At 56.3% G+C, this 26,368-nt stretch overlaps 1 protein-coding gene across 7 annotated transcripts; it reads right to left on the reverse strand.

The window, feature by feature from the left end:
• On the reverse strand, positions 1 to 25,906 carry LOC122371798 (LIM and SH3 domain protein 1-like). 7 transcript variants are annotated; one of them, XM_043348490.1, is made up of 10 exons: positions 25,571 to 25,892; positions 24,762 to 24,856; positions 18,082 to 18,166; positions 8,705 to 8,805; positions 7,889 to 7,971; positions 4,714 to 4,756; positions 4,514 to 4,597; positions 2,307 to 2,662; positions 1,672 to 1,863; positions 1 to 703 (listed from the first exon to the last, which is right to left on the reverse strand). In XM_043348490.1, exons 1-10 carry the CDS (start codon positions 25,637 to 25,639, stop codon positions 231 to 233), a joined length of 1,581 nt encoding a protein of 526 aa, XP_043204425.1. In that variant the 5' UTR covers positions 25,640 to 25,892; the 3' UTR covers positions 1 to 230. The 7 variants fall into 7 exon arrangements, with proteins under 7 accessions (XP_043204425.1, XP_043204426.1, XP_043204427.1 ...); XM_043348491.1 differs by having other exon boundaries at positions 4,514 to 4,756; positions 25,571 to 25,906; XM_043348492.1 differs by lacking the exon at positions 1,672 to 1,863 and having other exon boundaries at positions 4,514 to 4,600; positions 25,571 to 25,891.
• Between the last annotated feature and the right edge of the window lie 462 nt (positions 25,907 to 26,368).

A 26,368-nucleotide genomic window follows, 5' to 3' on the forward strand; every position in this document is an offset into this window, starting at 1 on the left:
AGCTAGGCTTTCAGTTCATTTCACATCGGTAAACAGGCACAAGCGTTCCGTTCCGTTCAGTTGACAGAAGAAGACGTACAGACAGCGCACAACTCGCGTCGTATTAGTTCATAGCGGCCGAACCTAGGCGCGGAGCCACTCGTCAACACCAGCGCGTAACCACCAATAGGCACTTTTGGGCTTACCGTCTTATATGTATAGATAATTCCTCCAATCCAACAATAAAATTGTTACATGAATTGGCGTGCTGGGGCTATATACACAAAGGCACAAGCATACGCGCACAAGCATCCATTTCGCGCGGGCTGCGGACGGTCGGGCTGGGACGGGGCCGACGGCGCTGCCCGGTCCCGGCGCCGGCAGGGCGCCTCACTGGGGTACCACCGCACCCCCCCCCCCCCGTCCACCCACGCACACACACCCCGGCCGCAGCTCTGCGGGCCCAGGTGTCCTCTCTCTCTCTCTCCGCAGCGCCCACCGCACCGCTCTCTCGTCTCTCTCCCTCCCGCTCCCTCGGCAACGTTCACAGGTCCACCGGTTCGACGTAGTTGGCCGGCAGCATGCCGCGCTGTCCGGTGCGCTGGTTGGTGCCCGTCATCCAGCCGTCGTCGATCGGCTGACATGCCACCAGGAGGTCGCCGTCGCGGAACGATATCTCGTCGTGGTCGGCCGCGTCGTAGTCGTACATGGCGCGGTAGCAGCGCTGCAAATACGGAGCACGTGTCAGTGTGGCGAATAAGAGACGATTGTGGGTCGGTAATGGGTGTGCTACGAATACCAGACTTGAGGCGCAGCACCAACGCTACATGTTCAACCCAAAAAGGTCCCCCAGTTTCAACCAATGCAATATAACATACACGATCAAACTGAAAATGACCAAAGGTATGCCACCTGAATGATCTCTATGAATCGCAAAAATATGCGGCAATATTAGTCATAAAAAATAAAATATCCAGCTAGAGGAAAATTAACATTTCTGAAATATCAAAAATATTCTTGTATATAGTCGCAAATGCAATCGATAAGGCGCATATGGCATGGAGGTCGTGAGAAAGTGGCACAAAAATCAGCTTCCTTGTCACGCAATCCTAGAATCTCCAGCAGGTCGAGGACAGAGCCCGCAAACAGCGCGGCACAGGTGGCATGCAGTCTTACACCTATCGCGAGGGCTACACACGCCATTAGCCGATGGGCCCGGCCTTCCGTGTCAGCTGTGCGGCACCAGCACGGCGTCTGGCATGCAACGCGGATATTACAAGTAGCTACGCCAGGTGCCGATCACGCATTCCTGCAGTCCCGTCGCCGTGTGTGACTGGCCTTGATAGCTCAGTGGTTCCTGGCATTATCGTGTACTAGATGCGTATGACCTTGAGTCGGTATTTCCAGGTTGGCAGGCTATTCCGAGTCATCGGTGAGGACACCAATCGCCCCCTACCCTGCATTGAGTCTTACCCCGTCTGAGAGGCAAACAGGCCCCGGTCCCTTCCCATCGCAACACACTGTCTAAAGCAGCATTGTGTTCTACCCATAACACATGCTCGGGCTGCGACGTGCACAAGCAATGTTTGGTGCCAGCAGCTCGCAGCCCTATATGGTTTATCTCCTCTAAGCCTAAGGGCGGATGACCCTGTCCGCTGTCCCACTCCCCAGAAGCCGAGTCGCCCGTCTCACCCCTGACGCGGCCGGCGGCGCCCTCTGCGGCTGCGCCTGCGGCTGGTGGTGGTGCTGCGCCTGCTGTTGGTGGTGGTGCTGCGCCTGCTGCTGGTGATGGTGCTGCGCCTGCTGCTGGTGGTGCTGCGGCTGGTGATGGTGCTGAGTCTGGTGGTGCGGCTGTTGCTGCGGCTGCGCCTCCGACCGGTACGTCTGTCCGGCGGCCGGGCGCGGTTAGGGCGGCACATCCGGACACGGTTAGAGCGGCACATCCGGACACGGTTAGAGCGGCACACTCGAGCATGGTTAGGGCGGCACACTCGGGCAAGGTTAGAGCGGCACACTTGGAAAGAAATTGTCCACGGAGCGACAAATCACATGCCATGGATCGGACATGCCTGATAATATACTGTTACAAGACCATTCAACGCCACAAATAAGTTAAATCAAAAGCTTAAAACCGTGTCAATTACATGCATAGAAGAGTCATGAGAGACAATAAACGCCTTTTAGACCTCGAAAACACATAAATCACTCAACAACAGAAAATGCATTCAATGTTAGATATGTCAAAAGGACAAACCACATTACAATGCCAATGCCAATGTCGGCAGTCTCGCTCAAGCTCTCAGCCGATCCTACACTCCAAGTCTCACCTGCTGGGAGCGGTACCCTCCGTGTTGTTCGGGTCGGTATCCGTACTGCTGCTGCTGCTGCGGCTGCTGCTGCTGCTGCGGAGGCTGCTGCTGGTACTGCTGCTGATAGCCGCCGTACTGCTGCTGCGGCGGCTGCTGGTGGTGGTGGTACTGCTGCGGCGGCTGCTGCTGGTGGTGGTGCTGGTACCCGCCGTACGGCTGCTGCTGCTGCGGCGGCGGCTGGTAGTGCTGCTGGGGCGGCGGCGCCTGCTGCTGCGGCTGCCCGTAGCGCGCCGCCTGAGCCACAGAGCCGTACTGCTCGTTGAGAGGGTCGTAGTCGCGGATGGAGCCCACCTTCTGTGTGGGCGCCGCGTTCACTGGGGACCGAGCGGCGGGGACCGTCAGAGAGAGACACTCAGAGAGGGGCGGGAACTATTAGAGAACGGCGAGGACCGTCAGAGATCAGCGGTGACCGTCAGAGAGCGGTGAGGACCATCAGAGAGGAGGGGACCACCAGAGAGAGGCGGGAAGCACTAGAGAGGGGTGGGAACCATTAGAGAATGGCGGAGACTGACGACCAGCGGCGAGGACCGTCAGATAGCAGCAGTATGGAACGGACCGGCTGGTCGTAGGAGAGTGACAGGACAACTGCAGGGAGAGCACGAGCGGGGGAGGGCGGACAGGAAAGCCGGAAGACGATAGACAGAGAGGACAGGCAGAAGTAGATGGGTGAGAGACGAGCAGGAGCTGGTGGACAAGGAAAACACAGACTAACCAAAAAATGACGGATAGAGATTAGAAAGACAGCAATGGTGACGTAACAAACCCTCAGCAGAAACCGCGATGATGAGCAATTGTCTATGCTACTTTGCTGATCGGTGGCTATTGTAAATTGCTCAGACTACTGATTGCTTAGAATGCAGAGTGCCGAGATTTTCTAGGCAAGATCGGTTCAACGCAATGAGTAAACGGATCACAAACCACATTTACCATGAGCAGCACTGGTCACACACATTTAGCGGAGGAAAAGCAGTTACTGGAAATGCAAGCATTAGGAAAAGCTGGTAAGTGTTGAAATAACGCATCGAAACTACAAATAAGAAAGACAAATAATCGCTGAAAATAAAGGGAATGTTCACATTAACATTTTCACATAAATATGTCCGCACGTAAGCAAAAAAAGACGAAAAAAACATGATTAGTTGGGAACGATATCCAAGTCCTGTTTGGTGAAATCCATGATGATGGGGTCAACAAAACACAACTGTGTAAAATCAGCAGGTATAACACACAAAATAACACGGCTGGGCGTCGACAGGGACGCAGTGACGCGGCGTTCGCTGTGGACACCCGGCGCCCCCGTGACGTCCCAGTTCAAGGGGGCGGCGCGGCGCCCGTTAGAGAGGTTAGTCTCCGCTCTGAGTCCGTTCAGCGGCCGGCGGAGCCGTGTGTCCCGTGTCAGTCACCCTCCGGTCAAACCCGGTCACACGGGTGGTCAGTGGAACACCTCACACGGCCGGCCGGCACCGCGGCCAGACGCACCTGTGGGCCGCACCAGGTCTGGCCAGATCAGATACTCCACCTCGGGGCGCGGCTCTGTAACACAACACTGGTCCGTCAGCCGACTGCGCCGCAGCTGAGAGTCCAGGCTCCACTGACCGGAGAGTGAGCCAGTCCGGCGGGACGGCAGGGAGCGCAGGAGGACGGGTGGAGGGAGCAGAGCGCCGAGGGATGGGGAGGACATCAGGTGATCCGAGCCACTGCGAACGGCATCAGCCACGGTTATACCACATCTCCGGCGCTGGAGAAGGGCGGCCAGGATTAGATAAAGATACTAGTACAGCAATACTTTTAAAACGTTTAGAAGGTTTGTAGGCGGCGACGTTTGCCTTTAATTGTGCAGCAGCACAATGAGTTTATATTGAACATGAGGTTAGAGTATAAATGTTGCCAGGCAGGTCAGCGGAGGATTCGGACGACGACTAGTCACATTCTCTCACCTGCGAGATACCGTTCGCCCAGTGCTCCCAGTCTGACCGACTTACCTGGCGCTCTGTGACACCCGATCAAACCTGCCCGCCCGCACCGCAGGCTGGCTCCACTCCGACCCACCAATACCAGAATTCGATGATATACTGACGATTAACCCCCATCAGAGGCTGCCCCTGTGGTGGAGCCGACCAGTCCCTGCCCGTTGTCTCAGCGTCTGTCGCCCTCCGTCAGCCTACCTGCGCCGTGCTCCGATGTATAGATCACCGTCGACGCCTGGGCTGTGCGGGCCGAGTGCGGTGACGCACCCATTCCCAAACCGCCGCCGCCACCGCCGCCGCCGCCACCGCCGCCATAGTTGTTGTTGCCCAGCCGCGCCATTTGCGGGTGGTGGTGGCTGGCGGGGGCGGGGGCGGCGGCGGCGGCGGCGGGGGGCCGCTCCTGGCGCGGGACGGCCTGCGAGCCGGCCGGCTGGGCAGAGGCTGCAGGGCACACACGGGGCGGCGAGCCGGAGAGCCGTCAGGCCAGACACGCACACACAGAGACAGCACACCGAGCGGGGACGGCACAGCAGACAGCTCACAGACAGCCGCGGCGGGCGGGAGCCGCTCAGAACGACCCGCAAGCGAAGGCAGCCAGAAAACAACACTACATCAACGGTTAGCCCAGAGGTCAATCTACAATTACGGTTTTAGTTCTACATGCTAACTGTCGTGTAAGCATTTTAAAGTGTTAAACTCCGATCTTGTGTGACTCCTGATCGGTTAAAAAAAAAATGTAAGCACAGCACACAGCAATAAACAACGCTGATGACAGGACGCCGGATCACTACAGGAAATAGAGGGATGCACCACCAAACCAGGAACTGGGAAACTGAGGAGACAAGCCGGGGCAGACGGAGACATACGAAATAAAGCTTCGCTACAGTCCTAACATCAACCCACACCGTAGAGAAGCAATCACTAGCAGAAACACGCTCTACGCGGTCATGAAATAATAAAAGGGGGGAGCTCTAGCACGGCAACAGACTGGCGCGCCAGCTCATACGCCAAAAGAAGCACATGCCAGATACCAACCAGCCAATAGGAGAGCCGTCACCGGAGCGCACTGCTCACAGCCGCCGGCCGACCCTCTAGGAAGCATCTAGTCTGCGCCGCGGCTCGGGACCGGAGGCGACCGGCCCGGCCGAGACACGCTAGTACGGGGCATTCAGAAGCGGCGGCGGCCTACAGGCTATATTGGCACCGTCCCCGTCAGCCCAGCGGCGGCACATGGCAAACACCGAGCGGCCGACAGCGGCCATTTACCTCTGCGTCTCTCACGCGCCGCACAGGCGGGCCGCTAGAACAGAGCGGGGGCCTCAGGCACGAGCCGGGCAGCGCGGCGGGCGCTCTCAGCCCCAGCCGCGGTCGGCAGCGGACCCCACTATCACAGGCCGTCAGTCGGTCAGAGGACCGGACACAGCGCAGGACCAAGGCACACAGACACATATAAACGTGCCGTCCTGTTACCCAACACAACCCGACACCCACCGGACCGTCCGTAACATACAGACACCCATCGGACCGTCCGTAACATACAGACACTCCGTCGGACTGTCCGCAACACAGCCTTCGTCCCTGCCGAAAGTTACATGCGCGACAGGATAGAGAAAGAAAAGCGAATAGTACAGCACCACGCCCCACACAGCTAGAAAGATGACCTCAAAGATACAGCAAGAGACAAGCGTCACCAGAGAAGACCTTAGAGCACCGTATTAGCAGGATCCACCACCACCCCCAGGCGCACAGAGAGTGAAAGAGCACATCACGGGAGCAAGAGCCGCAGCTAGCGGTCAGGATGAGGCGGCGGTCGCCGAGCCAGCGCTCGGACCCGCGGAGACACGCCGTGGGCCGGGCGGGAAACGCGAGCGAGCGAGCGAGAGCGGAGCGAGCCGAGTCGAGCCAGTGGACCAAACCCTCCCTCCTTCTATCCCTCCCCTCAGTCGGGTTCTGTCAATTCCTCCTCCTCCCCGTCCCATAAGTCATCGTCATCAAAGCTGAAGATGACGTGGTTTCGCCGCGACCCGAACACACCCAGCAGCAGGGGCAGCAGCTGCTGGCCGTCCGGGCAGCCGGCGGTGGCGGACAGTATCTCATCGAGACAGGCGCCGCACGGGTGCGGTCCGGCCAGCTGCGGGTAGTCGAACACGGGCCGCAGCTGCTCCTCGGGCCCGTCCTCGGCCAGCTCCTCGGCCTCGTCCTCCGTGTCCAGCTCCTGCTCCTCCTCCTCCTCTAACAGGTGGGCGCCGATGCCGTACTTGCTCTGCATCCGGCGCAGGAGTCGCTCGCGCTGCGCACTGCGCCGCTGCGCCTCAGAGGTAGTGTCCTCGTCCTCCCCAGGGCGGGGCACGCCGCGCTGCACCTGATCCACGTCCTCCAATAGAGCGTCACTGTGGGTGCGCGTGAACTTTCGGCGGCGAGCTGCGGCGCCGTGGCGGACTCCGTTCCTCCCGGCCCGGCTCCCGCCCCGGTTCTCCTCCCCACCCATTGACTCCTCCCACTCCCCATTCCCAAACTCAGCGGCGTCGGACGGCATATCCCCGACCCGACGCACCCCATCCACCCCACCTGTCTCATCCCACTCCCCGTCCACCTCCCCAGGATAATCCCCGAGGTGCATCCCATTCGCGGCACGCCAGGTGAGGCCGCCTCCCATCTTCCCCTCCGACTCCCCAGCCTCCCCAGCATCCCCGTTCGGTAGCCTACATCCCCTCCGCCGCCGCGGACCGTCCGGCCCGTCCTCCCCAGTTCCCCAGTTCGGCATTTGGAGTCTGCCCGGCGGCGGCCGGGCGGTATCAGCCTGTTCGGGATCAGGCCGCGCCCGGTCACCGTCCACGGTAGTCAGTCGCACCAGCTCGACCCTCTCGAGCTGGTGGCGGCGACCGTCCTGCCGCTCCAGCCGCGTGTCCGTCACGCTGATGCTCTCACTGACTGTGGCGCCTGCCTCGCCGTATGTGAGCAGACTGCTCAGCTGCCGGCGGTCGAGCGCGGCGCCGCCGGCGCGGCGCGCCTCCCGCAGCATCACCTGGCGCTGGGTGACGCCGTCCAGGTCCTGGATGACGTGCCGCCGGTAGCTGACCCGGTCCGGCTCGGCCGTCTCCTCAGTGCAGTCCTGGATGGTGAGCCGGCGCCGCGGCCGCGCAGTCGGACGCCGGCGCCGCTCCTGCGCCTGGATGCGCTGCCAGGTCTCGCGGACGCGCGCCGCGTTACATCGGCTGGCCTTCCAGTCGTCCAGTGACATGGTCTCCAGACGGGAGGCGACGCTCTCCGTCAGCTCGCCCACCAGACTACGTTTGGCCACACCGAGCGTCCAGCGCTTCAGACCGTCCTCTCTGCGCGCCTTCAGCCGCCGTCGCCGCCCAGTCGCCCCCTCCACCCCTGTCCCCGGCCCTGACTCCGTCCCCGGCTCGGCCCCCGGCTCCAGCTCGACCTCACGCTCCGCTCTCGCCGCCTCGCGTTTGCGTTTGGCCCGCTCGGCCATGGCCAGAATCTCGTCCTGGCCTCGCGTCAGGTAAGCGTTGAGCGTGTTTAACTTGCGCGCCAGCCGACTGTTGTGAGAGAACCGGTATCTACCTGCGTCTCCGTTCTGTCCGGTCAGGTGCCGCCGCTGGTCCATGTCGGCCTTCTTCTCCAGCTCTCCGTGGTAGGCGGCGTTACTGTCGGCAAAGGGTCATCAAGGTCATACAGAGGCCACACAGCTCTCCGTGGTAGGGGGCGTCACTGAGAGAAAAGGGTCATGAGGTCTAAGAGGTCCCGCACGAATCATACAGAGGTCACTCACACAGGAGTCAAACAAATATTGGAACGAATCACACAGAAGTCCGGCGTAGATCGCATGAATGACTGTCTCCTAATCTCAACTGGCATGCCATCATAAAGGTGACGCTCTGTCACATACACACCAACTGCTGTTAAAAATCGACTAGCCACAGCCAGAGACCCTGAACATATTCGGAGGCAGCGGCCTGGACTGGCGGCCGGCGAGCGGTCTGCCCCGGTGTGCCAGGGCCGGTAACCCGACTCTCTGTGTTCGCGTACTAACGGGGCGAGCGGGGGGCGCTGCCAGCGGCACACCCGCCTGGAATAGGGCCACACCAATGTTGACGATAGCGCCTACGATAATATCAGCCCCGCTGGGAGCGGTATCGGCAGCCGGCGCCAGACAGAAGGCGGACTAATGACTGGTCAAACAGTGGTAATATCCATCAGAGTTGGCAGCAGCCATGACGGTAGGAAACGGAAACCAGTGACCTTTTAATGTTTATCAATCAATGATGAGTAAACACATTTCACTTTCCAGTAATGACACGACACGCAGACGCAGCGATGGGGAAGGAGTAAAACGAAAGTCGCTAGAAGCGGCCCGTGAGAGTGGGTGGCTGTAAATACCTGATGATCTTGGTGTTTTGTTTGATACGTAGCGTCTCTGGGTCGTCTGCCACCGTCGTGAATTTCCCCTTGGCAGCCTCGAACTCGGCATGGTATTTGACCTGGCGAATACAAAGGTGCGAGTCAGCGAACACTTAAAGGGTGAGGCGGTATCAGTGTGACAGTCATGGTATCAAACACAAGCAAAAGATCTTAGAACAATAAAGAGAAAACGTGACAACAAGAGGTTGCATATTTAGATGTGAATCATGGTCTCTCAGATAACAACACAAAAACAATGACACAATAGCACCTAATCTGTTATTCTGCGGTCATCTTCCGGTGCGCAATCTGCATGGTTATTTTACTCGTGCACAGCGTAGCTCCTGTCCCCTTCAGCAGTACAAACGCGCACAATCACATGCATGATATACCCAGCAGTTTCGCCACTGTCCGCCGTCCCTGAGTGGGGCCGGTAGCTCGGTTAAGGACACCTCTCCGCGGCCGTCCTGAAGGCCCCTCAGCGCGGCACCCAGCGGCGGGCCCTCTGCTGCGCCACCATCGGTATGCACCAAATACGGCGGCCGCGCGGCCAACTCGTTTGCGAATCAAATGAGACGCTCTGCGACCGCCGAGCGCGTCTAGGACGGGGTGAGGTGTCCGCGGCGCGCCACCTCCCCCCCCCCCCCCCCACACACACACACTCACTCAGTGGTTAGATGTTGAGCTGGCGGCGCAGTCACGGCGGGGGGGGCTGCCGGAGCTGCACATTGTTTGTCCGCGCGCGCAGGGTGAATCATCGTTACAGGGAGCACTACCGGGAAACGCGTCTGAGCTATGTGTTTGAGCTGGTCCGAGCTTATCAACAATCCCAGTGTGGACAGATGACAAACAGTAACGCGCTGTGGCATGTCAGTTTTCACGCAATTTGAGAATGTGGATCGTTCATGATTGTTCAATACAAGACAATACAATAGTGATGGCTGTGGCTGGTTAACGGTTAGAGGTTAATATCGCATCACCCCACCCATCAGCGCAGCATCACTCGAGAGTCGAGACCCCACTGATCACCCTCCATCCCGGCCCCGCGCCCCATCCCTCCCACCCGAGTAAACGGACACCTAACGGGGCGGGCCAGCCCCCGGCCCCCGCGCCAGACACCTGAACAACGGCCCAGACACCGGAGCACATTCACTGGCTGGCAGCAGACCCACCCCACCGCCAGCAGACTCCGGCGTCCGCCCGGGCCCTGCCACGCCCGCTCTTGCAGCACTTTGTAGGAAACAAACGCCATCGAACGTTGTATGCAGATCGCTGGTTCAGACACGTCCCAGGCCCGGAATTCACTAGGTTCCTTTCACACATAAACCGACCCCTACTGCCACCGATTATTTCCAGACTTCAGAGACCGTGATATACAGTCAGTCCTAACCACAAACGACAGTCCACGGTATACAAACGAAATCTACGCGTTCCACTCCTCGGGTATACGAACGCCACTTCCCACGGGCATCTGATCATCATTGGTGTAAGAATGAACCTTTATAATGCCTACCATCCCGCTGTATCCTCTCTACACGCACGCAGTCGTGTCGTATCGTGCCGGCAGACGGCAGCGCTCCTCGGCTCAGCCGCAGCGCTCAGGGTCGCTGCGAAGCGCGGAACGGTGCGTGCGTGTGCACCGACGGACAAAGGCCGTATCGACCACTGCGGCAGACAAAATCAACTCGCGCCTCAGAGGAAGCTGAGGGGCTGGTCAGCGAGGCATGACTCACGCAAGTGACGCCCCCAACTGTAAAGTAACAGTCACACCATGACTGTACGAGTCACAGTCACACGCGAAGTCATAGCGCACCATGCTTCTGTAAGTCACTCTGCCTTACGCCCCAACACATCATCTTGTCCCGCCCACCATAGTCAGCCTCTGTCATACGATCTGGTATGTCTCCGCCAAACGCCTTTCCATGCCTGCTAACTCAACCAAGGGAAGTTCGGATCTCAGCATCTGAGTGCAAAACATCTGTAGGTCCGAACTGCCCGTTCCTTCAACGTCCCATTCAAGCGTAAATGAGCATAAGTTTTCGTCATCACCACATGAGCCCTGACAGCCTAAAGCAATCTACCCGCATGTGACCTCTGCGACCCCAGTGACCTCCGAGCAGCAATGCCGGCGCGGCGTGTCCATGTCCAATCATCCCCTGCACTGCCATGGAGCCGCCAGGCACGCCGTGCACAGAGTGAGAGTGAGAGTGGGAGTGAGAGTGGCTCGGCTGCGGCCATATACGGTGCCGGCCGCGGCTGCCGGCGGCTCCGGCCGGGCCCGTAGGTGGGCGAACCGCCGGGGAACAGCCGCCGGGGAGCGGATCGGCCACGCCGCCCAGCGGGCGCGTGCCAACTGCCAGCACGCCGGCGGTCGCAAAAATACCCGTCCACGGCGGCTGACCGGGCCGCTGGCGATGAGTCAGAGCCGTTCGGATCGGGGCGGGCCGCTCTTCCGGGCCGGTGGGCGAGCCGACGGAGAGCGGCCGTCGAGTCGGACCGTCGAGCCGCCGCCGCTCACCGCCCGGCCCGGCCACTTTCTCTTTCGGCCGGGCGCGTGCCAGCAGCCAGCCGGGGCCGGCCTGGCGCGGTTGGCCAGAGGAGCCGCCCCCAGCTCTGAGGGAGACTGGGAGCGCGGTATCTACAGCTGGCAGCGAGGTAGCTCAGTGACGTGTGAACCACAGCACGCGGACGGGTGGGTGGGTCGGCATGTGGAGTGAAGACAGCCGGTCGGAACGGAAAAAAAGGGTGTGAGAGGGGGCAAAATGAGGGGGTTTGAAGGAATATAACAACGTAAAATATATGTCAGACATTATTCATCTTGCGATACGCATTCGCCTCTATCACGATAAGGCCATGGCCAAATTGAATATAATTGTTCTAGATAGCTATTAATTTAGCTGTTTCCACAGGCTTGCCATTACAAATGTCGATGCATGAAACACCATTCTTCGCAATGCAGCACCCGACTGAGGAGTGGGCACGGATGAATCACCGTCAGATTCACACTCCGACCGTCCAGCCAGCTCAGCGGACGGCGGAGACACTCCCCAACTGTCCCCCCACCCTTCCCAGCTCGGTGGGCGTCCTATCGGCCATGTACCGCCGGCGGAAGCCGGGATGGAGTTGCATCAGAAGCAGCATCCGTGGCGGCTCGACCGCCGACGTCCGGCAGTGGCATCTCGGTGAGCCACAGGCGACTCGACCCAAGCCGTCAGCTGGATATAGGTCTCTGCAGTATGTGCCTTACATTCAAGTGGTGAAGTAACTTATACATCTATTGTCAACAAATAAACCCTATCCTCATTTGTATGTTCTGATCGGGGAAATCATTGACGATCACCGATGATCACGCCCAGCGTCACACAGCGATACCAAACACGGCGCTCATTCGCCGAGCCGGGCGTCTGCCCAGGTAATGCAGCGATATCCGACAACAGGCCAGCCGACAGACCCACAGGAATCCGGCCCGACCCGAGCCAGCCCACCGGCAGTTCACCCGGCGCCGGTGTCAGGTTCACGTGTCAGGGTGGCGTCTCACGGCGCCCTGGCGTCCGAGCCGAGCCACTGCGGCACCAAAGACGGCCATTTCCAGGGCAATCGGGGCGGCGGATCGGCCGCCGGCGAGCGCCAATGGAATCGGAATGGAGGGGACGCTGATTGTTCGAGCCTTGGAGGTGTGATGTGGTGTAATACGACCGCAAATGGGATATGGGCCGCAAGACGGCCATCGCGATAACGCCTGAGGTCTTCACTTGACGGTTCACTTCACTTCGCATTGACCAGGACACATTGGAGAGTCATGGAGCTGATAGCCAGTGATCTGCGAAGTCCATCGTTGAGGCTTTGGGAGGTTAAGTCAGCTGGGCTCTGGAAGGACTCCAAAGCCACCTGTGTGCACTGCTGCAACGGGGTTTGTATACAGAGCGGCCGGGCATATGTGGACGGAGAGCACTGTCGGTGTTTACACTTTGTGAGCAGCGGCGGCAGCGGACCCGACCCTCGGCCCTGGCGAGCAGGGGGCTTGGCCGAGCGGGTCGGTGTGAGAGGGGCAACCTTGGCCGACAGCCGGGGCGCTGAATCGGGCAACAAACACAGCTCACGGAGCTCATCAGCATATCAGCGGCGATCGCAGCGCGCGTGGCGCTCCGGAGGGCAGTGCCGAGGGGCGTGTTCGTGTCACAAACCGGTGCAGCTTTTACCCGGAACACTGGGGAGAGATTTCAAGTCAACGTGAACGGTCAACCATTCGTGTTGGTTTGGATGAGACTGAGAGAGCCGTACAAGGTAGTTATTAAAGCAAGCAATGCTCCGGGCAGTGACCACGTTATGAGCAGTCATAATTATGGACGGTCTCCGTCTTCATAAACTGAAAAGTGTCTGCCCTCTCAGTCTCATCCGTTGAGTTTGTGTGTGGTCGGTGGCTACTATCCAGTGGTCGGCCTTCCAATGGTCCAAGCATTGCTTGCTTTAATAACGGGGGCAAAATGAGGGGGTTTGAAGGAATATAACAACGTAAAATATATGTCAGACATTATTCATCTTGCGATACGCATTCGCCTCTATCACGATAAGGCCATGGCCAAATTGAATATAATTGTTCTAGATAGCTATTAATTTAGCTGTTTCCACAGGCTTGCCATTACAAATGTCGATGCATGAAACACCATTCTTCGCAATGCAGCACCCGACTGAGGAGTGGGCACGGATGAATCACCGTCAGATTCACACTCCGACCGTCCAGCCAGCTCAGCGGACGGCGGAGACACTCCCCAACTGTCCCCCCACCCTTCCCAGCTCGGTGGGCGTCCTATCGGCCATGTACCGCCGGCGGAAGCCGGGATGGAGTTGCATCAGAAGCAGCATCCGTGGCGGCTCGACCGCCGACGTCCGGCAGTGGCATCTCGGTGAGCCACAGGCGACTCGACCCAAGCCGTCAGCTGGATATAGGTCTCTGCAGTATGTGCCTTACATTCAAGTGGTGAAGTAACTTATACATCTATTGTCAACAAATAAACCCTATCCTCATTTGTATGTTCTGATCGGGGAAATCATTGACGATCACCGATGATCACGCCCAGCGTCACACAGCGATACCAAACACGGCGCTCATTCGCCGAGCCGGGCGTCTGCCCAGGTAATGCAGCGATATCCGACAACAGGCCAGCCGACAGACCCACAGGAATCCGGCCCGACCCGAGCCAGCCCACCGGCAGTTCACCCGGCGCCGGTGTCAGGTTCACGTGTCAGGGTGGCGTCTCACGGCGCCCTGGCGTCCGAGCCGAGCCACTGCGGCACCAAAGACGGCCATTTCCAGGGCAATCGGGGCGGCGGATCGGCCGCCGGCGAGCGCCAATGGAATCGGAATGGAGGGGACGCTGATTGTTCGAGCCTTGGAGGTGTGATGTGGTGTAATACGACCGCAAATGGGATATGGGCCGCAAGACGGCCATCGCGATAACGCCTGAGGTCTTCACTTGACGGTTCACTTCACTTCGCATTGACCAGGACACATTGGAGAGTCATGGAGCTGATAGCCAGTGATCTGCGAAGTCCATCGTTGAGGCTTTGGGAGGTTAAGTCAGCTGGGCTCTGGAAGGACTCCAAAGCCACCTGTGTGCACTGCTGCAACGGGGTTTGTATACAGAGCGGCCGGGCATATGTGGACGGAGAGCACTGTCGGTGTTTACACTTTGTGAGCAGCGGCGGCAGCGGACCCGACCCTCGGCCCTGGCGAGCAGGGGGCTTGGCCGAGCGGGTCGGTGTGAGAGGGGCAACCTTGGCCGACAGCCGGGGCGCTGAATCGGGCAACAAACACAGCTCACGGAGCTCATCAGCATATCAGCGGCGATCGCAGCGCGCGTGGCGCTCCGGAGGGCAGTGCCGAGGGGCGTGTTCGTGTCACAAACCGGTGCAGCTTTTACCCGGAACACTGGGGAGAGATTTCAAGTCAACGTGAACGGTCAACCATTCGTGTTGGTTTGGATGAGACTGAGAGAGCCGTACAAGGTAGTTATTAAAGCAAGCAATGCTTGGACCATTGGAAGGCCGACCACTGGATAGTAGCCACCGACCACACACAAACTCAACGGATGAGACTGAGAGGGCAGACACTTTTCAGTTTATGAAGACGGAGACCGTCCATAATTATGACTGCTCATAACGTGGTCACTGCCCGTAATGTTGAAGCCAACCATATGGATAAAACCCACATGAAGAGCGCCCTAATTACAAACACTGCCATCATAGCCCATTCAGAGACCCGTCACGCCGAGTCTTGCCCTCCCTCCCACCAACTCCCCGGCACGACGCAAAATAGATGGGTAGTGATAACGACAGACTGTCACTAAAACATTCGCAGTACGGCCCACAGTATACCCACGACCCAGCCAGCCCTGATGTTCGAACAACGCCAACTAGCTCAGCAGCCCACACTGGGTCACCGCTCCGGAACTGTGACGTCATCAAACCGCAGCTATGACGTCAACGGATCTAACTAGCGACAGCGAGAGAGCCGCAGCGGCGCCGGGTCTGTGACAAGGCCGCCGAGAGTCGCGGAGGCCGCGCAAGGCCACGGATCGGCCAGGCCACTGTCACCAGTTCCACCACACGGCAGCGAGGCCCTCAGCCGGCCGGCGCGGGGCCATTATCCAGACATCCGGCCGGCTCATACCGGGAGCTAACACCTGTCGGCGACAGGTGAAACCGCCGCCGGCGCTCGCCGCCTGGCGTCCGCGGAGACCGTCCAACGCAGGCCAGTTTCTCCGGCGGACGGGTGGGCAGCGCCGCAGTGACACTCGGTTTCGGCGGACGGGTGGGCCATGCCGCAGCGACACTCGGTTTCGGCTGCTCCAGATCGGAGCGGGGGCCGACACTGGCACAGGGCCCGCCCGGTGCCGAGGCAGAGGGCGGACGAGGGTCGAGGTGGAGGGATGGACGGGGCGCGCAAGCTCCCGAGAACGAATGGTGGGCACGGGACAGGAGGCCCATTCAGCGGGAAGAAGAACCCCATATGGGACTACCGCAGTACTGCATAGAAAGCCTGTGATGATGAATTTGACTTCACCGATCATGCAATGCATCGGTAATCGGCAACCACATCGGGACCCGTTTGCTGTCTCCCCGTTCCCCAGTCCAGTGCCTCAGTCGTGTCGGTCCCGTGTTCCCCGGGTCCTCTAACGGCTGCCAGCCAGATTCCCGGTCCTGTCTGCCGGCGGCACGCCATTGACAGTCGGTTGCCCGGACCCGACTGTGTCACCGGCCGCAGCCAGCGGAGGGAGTCACGCAACCGCGGCAGGCGGCGCGGCCGGGACGAGCGCCGCCGCTGACCGTATAAGGAGAACGGAGCGGCGCGCCGCTGACCGGCCGGCCGACGGCCCGATACGGCTGATACGGCTCCGGCCCCGGCCCCGGATGGCCTGCGTGCTCCGGCACAGCCCAGAGAACGACCGGTTAGAGGTGCACACGAGGCGGTCAACCCGCGAGTGGCAGCGTGCCTCTGCATTACGAGAGGTGCAGCACTGGTGTAAGAACTAAACAACAGTAAAATTCATAAGAACTAGCCTGGATGGAGATTGGAGATGCTTTGTCTCATTAATCGTTCAATCAAATTTATCAGATAGCTATTGAGTCCTACGAATGTGATGGAGCTTATTACCTGCTTTTCAATTGAATTATTTTCCCGCCAATTCAGCATAATAATGCTGGCAGCAGATTTCTATTGACATTGGTTGCTTTGGAAATAAAAGCGAAGTACGAGTAAGTCAGATCATATGGCCAAGTTTTACTAGCATTATCACGGACGCGACAATACGCTAAGATCGATCAGAAACGAAAACGACTGTCATTGATGTACCTACAAATAAAAGAGAAACCGAGCCTGCGCACGCATTCCACAGGCGGCAACTCTCGCTGGTCTCTGGCCACGGTTCAAAACGCCAAGAACCGCCGGCGTGACCGAAAATCACAAAACTATAAAACCATAAAACCATTTAACCACAACCCAACAGCCAGAGCCTTACAAGCTAACGTTATCGTTTGATCACATTTAGCCCACAAAATCGGTCCATTGTGACATAAATTTTCGGCCCCGAGGGCAACCATTGGATCTAAAAATCTCACAATTCCGGTCACTGTCCAAACGCCGGAGCTCGAAATAGGACGGCGACAACGTACACGTCAGCTGGGCGGAGGACATGACCGCAGCAGTGCAGTGTTGTATGTATCACGGATCGGTGGAATGCGGTGGAGCCCCTCCCTCCCTCGGTGCAGCGGAGTGGCCCGGTGTGCCGCCAGCCGCCGAGCCGGGCCGGACGGGAAGGTGCGCCCCAGCCTGACCCAGCGCTACGACTGGACGGGCGGACGGGGGTGCAGAAGGAGTCAGTAGCTACCGAGGCAGTGGGCGCTGCTGCTGGGCACACTGAGAAATGGAACGCCCCAGATTCCTAGTTAAAATATAGCATACCGCTTCCAGGAATACGGTGGGTCAGATCAAAGGAGCTGGACTTCAAAGAGCTCCCATTTCTCAGCTCAACATCATCAGCAGACGTTATGTTATTCCAGTATTCCACTGTACTGTTATCCAGTGCAGTGTGACCTACAGTGCCACTGCAGTGGTCAGCACTGTCCCACCTGACCCTATAAACAGTACCCACCTCAGGCGGTCGGTGCTGACCCACATACCCATTCCAGTCACGGAGTTGGTCCGGCCCCAGCCCCGTGGGTTAGCAGAGACGGGAGAGGTGCTGATCCCTTCACTCTCCCTTTAGTCGACCCATGCGCTGCCGAGGTCGAGTTTTTCCTCGTGAAGGCTGCTCACCTAGAGCCACATGCCACGTGCCAAACACAAGGCCAGTTCATACCATGCCACTCGGCAGCCGCGCTGGGTACCCTAACAGATATCTAGTAAAAACCCCTACCACAGCGACCTCAGCTCAGTAAGACTCTTACCAGGTCACCGACAGTGAATGCCCGAGATCCATCGTTTCCTGGCCCGCCCGAACTCATGCACCACCTCAAATTCATATCGTCCTCTCCAAGATTTACACTGTCTAGGTTGGCCTGTCCTATCAGACACCTGTTCTGTCCCACCCAAATTATTCTATCCAGCCCGAACTATGTCCTGCATTGTCTTTGACCCCCGTCCCGTCTTTGCACCCTGAGTTTGGCAATCGACATTCGGTGCACGTTTGCCATGTGTCACCGCTGCCCCAAAGCCCAGCCACCGCTGCCCCAAAGCCCATCCCACATTCCCCTGCTTGCACCTTGTTGTTAAAAAAAGCCCACGCTCCCATATTGCTGGCAGTCTCCATCTCCAGACGGATCCGCAGAGTAATGTCGGGGACGGTAGCCCCACTCACATTGCTCTGGATTTTGGTGTTCTCGGCGATCCTGGCCAGCTCGGGAGTCTCCGCAACGGTCGTCGCCTTCGGCTTGGGTATGTGCCTGCAACAACAGGAAGTCGCCATGTCAGACGCTGTGTAATGGAGGCTATTCGTGGCCGGGCCGCAGGGTTACCGACCCGGCCTTGCCACCCGCCAGTCGGCCCGTCATAACGTCACGCATTGACACGGTCCAGCTATACGCCGGTATGTCCCTATTCATCACCACGCAGCCGGCCACCGGTGACGTCACCTGTCCTCCAGTGACGTCATTAAACGGCCACCGTCGCAGCCGTCACTGGCCGACCGTTAACGATGAGCTGCGAAGGCCGGTCGGCGCCCTTCCGGCTGTAATTGTCGCAGGAGGGGCGGGGAGGCGCGGCGGAGGTGGGGCGACGGTCCAGTCGCGGCGCCGCGCAGCACCCCGGCCGGCGACTGAGGTCCACTGCAAAAACAGCCGCCGACCAAGGTCCAGCGGCATCGCAGGCAGGGCAGTAGGTGCAGGGGAGGCCGTTATGTGGGCAGAGTGGCGTCTCAAAGCTGGGCTCAGAACCAAATTGAGAGGGGAGAAGGGACGATAAAAGTTAACAGCTTCGACTGTTTATTGGCGCATAAAATACCTTGCTATCTAAGAACAAGGACATTCAAAGCAGTACATTTTAACTACTTACAGAGCAGTTGTTACGCCAAACACGATTAAGGAAAAGGAGGCGCACACATCGGAACGCGATATTTCGGAGGAAAATAAGTCCCAGACACGCGGCTTACCTCTAGGAAAATGATGACACGATGACAAGGACATCGCCACAGAACTACCACGAATTATAACGACTATTTTTGATAGCAAGATGTAGGTATGATAGGTAGCCGAGGATGAGGTAGAGTTCCTTCTTCCAACGCCAATGCGACGCACTGTAGTGTGCTATGAGACAAAAACGGCGACCGGCGTCTGCCATCGGCTCGTGACGACCTGCTTTCTCTCGTTAAAATGACAAAGGTAATTGGTGTCAAATAACATCGGAAGTGGACCACAAAAAGGGAGAGTAAACGTTCCGAATTGACCTCTGGAAAACATTAGCGACGGCACAAACACTGGCGAGTGGAGTGGTGATGCAACTCTCGACACCACTGGTGACGCTGATCTTCAGAGAGGGACGGCAAGCTGTTCCCTCAAGCTTTCAGATAAATCAGATCCAAATGACTCCGCATCGATATTTTGGCGGAGGAGGAAAACTCACACCCGTCAAGATATGTCGTGTAGCGCGCCTAGACTAGCATCTGTGTCTCCTACGAGCCTGGAGGTACCACAGCCTCCGCAGACCACAGGCAGCCAGGAGCCCTGACCTCGGTCACTAAATTGATCAGCGAGCCAGCCGATGACACATCGAGATCAGATCAGACGTGGCACGCTTCGGACGCTGCCAGACCGGCCAGTGACGTCACGTGTCGTCGGGCCGATGACGTCATGTGTCACCGGGTCATTCGTAAGGTGTCGTCGGCCGGCAGCTCCTGGCAGGCGACCAGACCCGACCCGACACCGTCTACCGACCCAGACAGACATACAGGCAGTTGGCCAGACTGCCGTCAGAGGCGGTCCCGCGCCGATCACAAGTGGACGGCACCGAAGCCAATTGAGAGGTCGAGCCAAGCAAATTATTACACTGCACAGTTTATCATCCGTGTGACTCGCTGGTAGTGCATCTGACATATCACCTCACTGGTATGAGCGCCGCATAAAAATAGTGACGGCACTATTACCCGAGCGGCTAACGAGACGCAATAAACAAGGATTGCGGCAATGGTGGCGCTGTTCCGCGCCGCCGTCTCGGTGCGCGGCGGATGCACCACTTTCACTTTCGTGCCGCCATGCCGCCTGGCCGAACATCTCGGCTATGGTCACAAGTGGCGTGGCCTACAAACGTCGAGGAAATTGTCATGGCGATGCACGGCGCTGGCGGCACAAATGCACCAATTGCTGTGTCGGAGGGTTGACATGGTGTGGTCACACTGCTCTCTGGCGCGTGCAAATAGCGGTAGTGTCTGAATGCCGGGTATACCTAAGGGAAGAGAAAGAGAAGTCTGGAACAGAAATGAGGATAATGTTGCCGCCTTGGATGCCATGATTTAGGCTGATTATCGTTCAGACTGGGTACGATCATGGTTCGTATGATGGCACTGTGCCACTTGCCAGTGCGTTCGGACGCAGCCAGGAACTCGCTGCTGTTCGCAGGGAGGTCACCCAGCCTATCCGTCGGCGTGGACTGTGTGCCCGGTGCCGTCAACAGAAACTCCACACTTCCATCAGCTATCCACCCAAAACCGTACGTGTCAAACAAAGTAAGTCAGTGTAATGAACAGTAAGTTAGATTGGCAGTTCCATATGCCCAATAAAGATGAAGATAGTTAGAAAAGCTGCCAAACCAAACACTACCCACACCGGCCACACCTACTCTGGTCACGCCCACCACTAGGTCCCACTCAGTCTCTCCGTGTGGGCGACGCGTATGGATTCGGCGGGCGGCCGCGATAGCCCCGCTCACACACCGCCGACCACACACAGATAGCGCACTAATGAGATCGGCGCCGACCAGATAGCGCAGTGTCCGCCGCCGCCCTGACACCCGCCTATCACAGCGATCCTGCTCGAACGGCGCACGCTGGGCGCCGACACGGGGACCAGAGGGCAGGTTTGTCACCTCGTAACAGGAGTGACAGCGGAGAGCAGACGGCGACCCTGCTCAGCAGAGGCCACGGCCGTTAGGCAGCAGCGGCCGGATCGCTCGGACGGCCGAGACCGCGTGCGCTGCCGCGTTTGTTTACTGTCCGGCCGCGTATATCCGTCCACGGCCGTTGCAGTCCTCCACGGCGGCGAGTGCAGCCGAGCGTGGACGTGCGCGGCGCCGCCCGAAATTCTGCACCGGGCTGACAGCGGACTGCCGGGGAGCGGGCTCCGGACCGAGACTGGACGGACTCAAGACCGAGACTGGACGGACTCATGACGCGTTTCATGGCCATAACCACTTTTCAGTGCAGCTCTTCAATTGTCATGGTTGCCTGCTTCAATTGCCTGCTTTGATGCTCTACACAGCCACATACGAGTAAAACGGCATGGCTGCTTAGTGCTTACCATGCTCATCTCGAATGGTCCACGATTACAGTCGCGGTCAAAGCAAGCCAGTTTCGGTCAGTGGTGCGTGGTTTCAGTCTGGGTTAGCGCGAGGCTAATTCCCCATACGGACTACCAGCGCGGCCGGAATGTCGACGGATGGGCGACACTCATACAGCGGTAGTCAGCCTGTCCCCACGGGCCGGTCCACCCGCCCGACGTCAGGCGAGTGATGACGTCACTGGCATGTGACACCGCCTGCATTGAACAGGCGGACACATGGAGCGGGTCGGTGCACCGGCCAGTGCAGCGGCCACTGCCCTGCTTACTGACCGTGTCAGGTAGCGGCGAACCGGGCCGGTCCGGGCGGGCCGTGTTTAGACTGGAGTCCACTCAAGGACGGCAATTCAACGAGCGCACCACCTGACCGACGGCCTCTGAGGCTCCGAAGGCCCCACCCCGGAGCTGAGCGGGACGGCTGATAAACAGTCACCGGCCAAAGAGCGGCAGCTGGTGGCTTTGAGATGGAAGGTGTGGTTGGCCTCAACAATAGTAACAGCGCCCACTGATCTCCGACGCCCTACGATAGTAACCAGACAGCTTTGTTTCTTCACGTCAGTCACAAGTGTCATTTAAAATCCATTTAAAGGGAGATAATGACCTTTTTCCACAAAATCTGAGTTAGGATCATTTTCTGACAAAACACAACAAGTTATAATGTAAATTAAAACCATTTTGCTCAATGCGGTACCTTGCCGCAAATATCTCAACTTGAAGTCACGTAAGCGGGGAGCGCTGAAAATGACCGTTGAATAAGTACTTACATCACTTTTTGGTACTTGCATGTAATTTTGTAAAATGAGCGTATTCCTTACATTTGATCTTCATCACATCTAGTTAGTTAATGGTCGTCTATAGTGCCTTCAAAAGATATTCATGGTTTGGGGGTGGTTTATGTCTAAATTTACGCAACTATTTTTCCTGTTCATCATCTGAGGCCATATGCTGCTATTTTAGTAGCAACGACTCAATTTTGAATCGGTCCCGCCGACTGCACAATAAAAGAAGATAGATACAACACTTTTGCGGCATCACTGAAAAACTTATGCAGTACTGTCATCAAAATTCTCATAACACCGTTCGACAAACCTGAAGTCTTTTTGAAATAAATATGCTTGTATTTTTCGCTTCAGGCTCTGAGGCCAAAATAATGAATTTCGTAGTCGCAATCGCAAGATTTGGCTGCGTTTCTGGCGCATGCCGTTCATTTGTGGCGCAAAAAAATATTTGGAAACAAAGAAGAGTAGGCACTATGTACGAATCTAATTAATTCTAAACCGAATTAACTCTAATTCAAATTAGAATCCTTACAACCAAGCAACGACAAGGCGATAACATAAACAAAAACCCAAGCGTCGCTGTTTGGAACAAAAGCGCCATATACTGCGACTTTTTTATAGAGAAGGACAACGCATTTCGGTGGGTGTTACAAGTACTGCAAGTACTGCTTCTTTTTTGCAAAAATAAAAACCTTTTTCACATACGAAAATGTGCTAGGAAATTTTCATATTTTATAGAAACTACAGTAGAAATAGTATAGATGTCGAGTAATTTTTATTAAAGAAAAAAGAAAGCTCATTATCTCCCTTTAACTATGCACTAGCCATTTACATCATCGTAACACCCGAGCTGCTCCCGAGTTGCTGAGTGAACAGCGGCAGGAGCAGCTTCGCTATAAACACCATGGGAAATCGGCTGCGAATTCCATGGGCCCCACCAGTCTGTCCTCTGCAGCGCTCGGCCCTCCGTTGCGGCGGCGGAGGCCCCACTGCGTGGGCGGCGGTCGCGGTCGAGCGTTTGTTGATACAGCGCCACAAACACGATGGCCGGTCGGCGACACAGACGGCCCGAGAGTGACCCGGCGGACCCCACGGGATGCCCCTACCGCTCCTCTCTCCTCCACCGGATATTACGCTGTCCAGCCGGCACCAGATGTCAGGTGCTGGGTGACGATCGGCGAGAATTGTGGCATTATCTGCAATATTTACTGAATGGTTGTCTCTAGGGCTTGCAATGAAGTCATAATTCGTAAAAAAGTACACCATAACCATTCATTATATACCGAAAGACCATTTTTCAACTACGGCCGGGCCATAAATGACCTCTCAGCTTCAATTATCTACAATCCTGGCGCTGCACTAGATCCATCAACAGCCAGCCACAGTGAGCTGCAGCGCGGTGCAAGGCGTCACCAGCTCGCAGAGTCACCCCCACGAGCACACCCCAGCTGTCCTGCCCAGCTGCGGCCCAGCTTCAGCCGGCGTTCGGTCGGCACCCATGCATACTGCGCAGCGCGCTGCAGTGCAATGCCACTCAGACGAACCACCGAACCATGTGCAGACCATTATATAAATGTTTAGAAAGATGCCGTTATTCCAATATAAGACAACAGTTTGCACGTTAGTTAACAAGAAAATAAAAATAAAGCATAGAAAAAGGTTACACCAAATTGTCTAAAACGATCGTCCACCTGACCAGCCACTGGTGACAAGTGGGTCCAGTAAGTGACGTGCAAACCCCACGGATCACAGGCGAGACTCCGGAGGGAGAGGGGGTAAGGGCGGCGCAGGGGAGTGGGGAGTGGGTGAGCGAGGAGCGGCGGCACCCGTGACCCAGTAAGAGCGAGCGAGTGAGCGAGCCGATCGCTGACACTCGGCCAGCGCTGGCAGACTGGCCCGGTTGGCAGCTGAACTAGCACCCCCGTTCGGTGGAACTGGCGCGGGGCTGGTCGGACGACCTGACGTGCTTCCGACAGCAGCTGGCGCGCGCGCGAGGCAGTCGGGTCACCCCGAGCACTGACCACGGCACCAACTGGGTCACCCCGAGCACTAACCACGGCACCAACTGGGTCACCAACCACTGACCACAGCACCAACGACCACCAACCGGGTCAGTGGTCACTATCCACTGACCTATTCAATGGTAGATCTGGCCTTGGATTTTTTGGGGGGAGGACAAGTCATGGTCAATAGTTTGGCAAATAACGTTTCTCAGGGGTGGGTTAATGGGTTTATAATTTGTAGTGATCACATGATTTATTGAAAAAGGAGGGTGTGGCAGCATTCAAATGGCAGAAAGAGCTATTGAGCGATGAGTGTGTGGGGGGGGAGGGGCTCTCTTAGCACTGCAAGAACCTAGACCTAAGGTTTGGGCTAAACATATCTACAGCCTTTGGGACTTGGGAGGTCTATTATCTCAGTTTCAGATCTTTTGGATGTCAAGACTCTGATGCCCAGGGGCTAGGATCCACCTCTCAATTCATTCCTTAGTAGAAGCACACATGCCGTCTACAAAAAAAACACTAATTCATTAGAACTAGAAGTTCAGCTGAGCATACTGGATGGAGTGTTTGCCCACCATTATCAAAAAGGATTTAAAATTTCATCAGATGACCTTATTTGTTGGAGTTATTGTCCAATTGAAGAAAATATTCAACATCATGGGTATGTAACGACAATACGCATGCAATTTGCAGTGATGTTGGGGTACTTACGCTTCACAGTATGGCAGTTTGTTGAATCCCTTGTATGTCCTCATGTTCAGTGCCATTCCACACTCCCAGCACCGGAAGCAGCCTTTGTGCCATGACTGAAAGAGAACAGACACCAGTGTCAATTGACAAAAGCATGGGAAATGTGTCACAGGTGTCAAGCATGTCAAACTCGCCCACTTGATTCTGATAGGAAGCTCAAGGTTCTCTGCTGGCATGCATCAGCATATAATTGGCAGTCCTAAAATGTTAGGGCAATAAGCATATAATGCCTTTTCTATTGCATGTGATCTAAAAGTTGTCAAATGCACAATTTTGTTCTTTTAAATTTTTACTGATAAGGTAGCAATCTCTTCTGGAGCAACCAAAGGGGAGGGCATTTGAGCATTTGTCCCTCATGCAGCACCTAAATTTGATAAAATTTTGTTGTCCTACCATTGACAAAAATTAAACTTCTGGAAGATTACTTTTGCACAGCTGTCAATTAAATCACCAGAAAACAAAATAGCATTGGCTATTTTGAAGAATAAAAATGGGAGATAATGAAACTCAGCACAAACAACTTTCTGGGTCTCGCAATGATTCATCCTTCACATGCTGAGCAATTAACATCTGCATTTTCTGGGCATTGTAACTACAAAAAGTCAGTCAGTGGTTCAAACATTGATCAAGTGGGCACATTAGAATTGAACATGGTGGGAGTAATCCCTAATCAGGATGGTTTACCAATTTTTGAGTAGCTCAATTAAATGCAATGCAGAAGCAGACATTCAACATCATTCACATGCACCATACTTGATACTTGCACTTACTTTGTCTAAGCACTTCAGCTCTTCTGTAGGATATACAGTTTTCGTACACTTTCCACACTTTTTATTCATAATTCTCGTCTATAATCGTATGGCACAGGGTTCACTTTCCTCCTCGTCCACTGCGCGTGGCAAGAGGGGCGCGACTGCCCGCCTCGAAGCAACAGCTTAAGTATGTTTAGTCAGAAGCACTGTCACCCGTTTAGCTGATAGTAACCACACGTAAATAAATGCATTTAACCAGCGCACACAATCACATATCCGATCCAAGCGGACGTGACAGACCACCCGCGCTCGTAACCGCAAATGGGCGCGTCGCGTCGGAGAGGACGCAGTGCTCATCTACTGGTTCAAGGTTCGTAAAATTACCTACACGTTTTCTGGTAGAGTTGGTAGAGTCAGTCTGCGATCGAGTTTCTAGTCTGGATGACGTCAAGACTGTGATGATGTCATTGGAGTACTTGGGAAAGAAATGGAATTATTGGAATTTGGAAATATATTACAAAAATTCAATTATTTCAAACGCACCAATGATCATACTTATTCCATTTAACACTGGCATCATAAGCTACCGCGCACCCAGCATCGAGAGCATCCTATTCCTGACTTGTTCTCGGTTTCCCAAATCGGAACATTGCCTAACCGGTATTCATCGCCTTGGCCTAACCGGGCCTGACCATTATTTTCGCAATGACAGTTTTCTTAGACAATCGCGCTCTTGCTTAGTTCTGAGCATTCAAATGCATAAACAACGGTAGGACTGATCAGAAGCGCAATTTTTAGGCTCCGTCCTAGTGGAAG

This window comes from Amphibalanus amphitrite, unplaced genomic scaffold, assembly GCF_019059575.1.
Source record: "Amphibalanus amphitrite isolate SeventyFive unplaced genomic scaffold, NRLGWU_Aamphi_draft 001279F_arrow, whole genome shotgun sequence".
In the NCBI taxonomy this organism is placed as follows: Eukaryota; Metazoa; Arthropoda; class Thecostraca; order Balanomorpha; family Balanidae; genus Amphibalanus; species Amphibalanus amphitrite.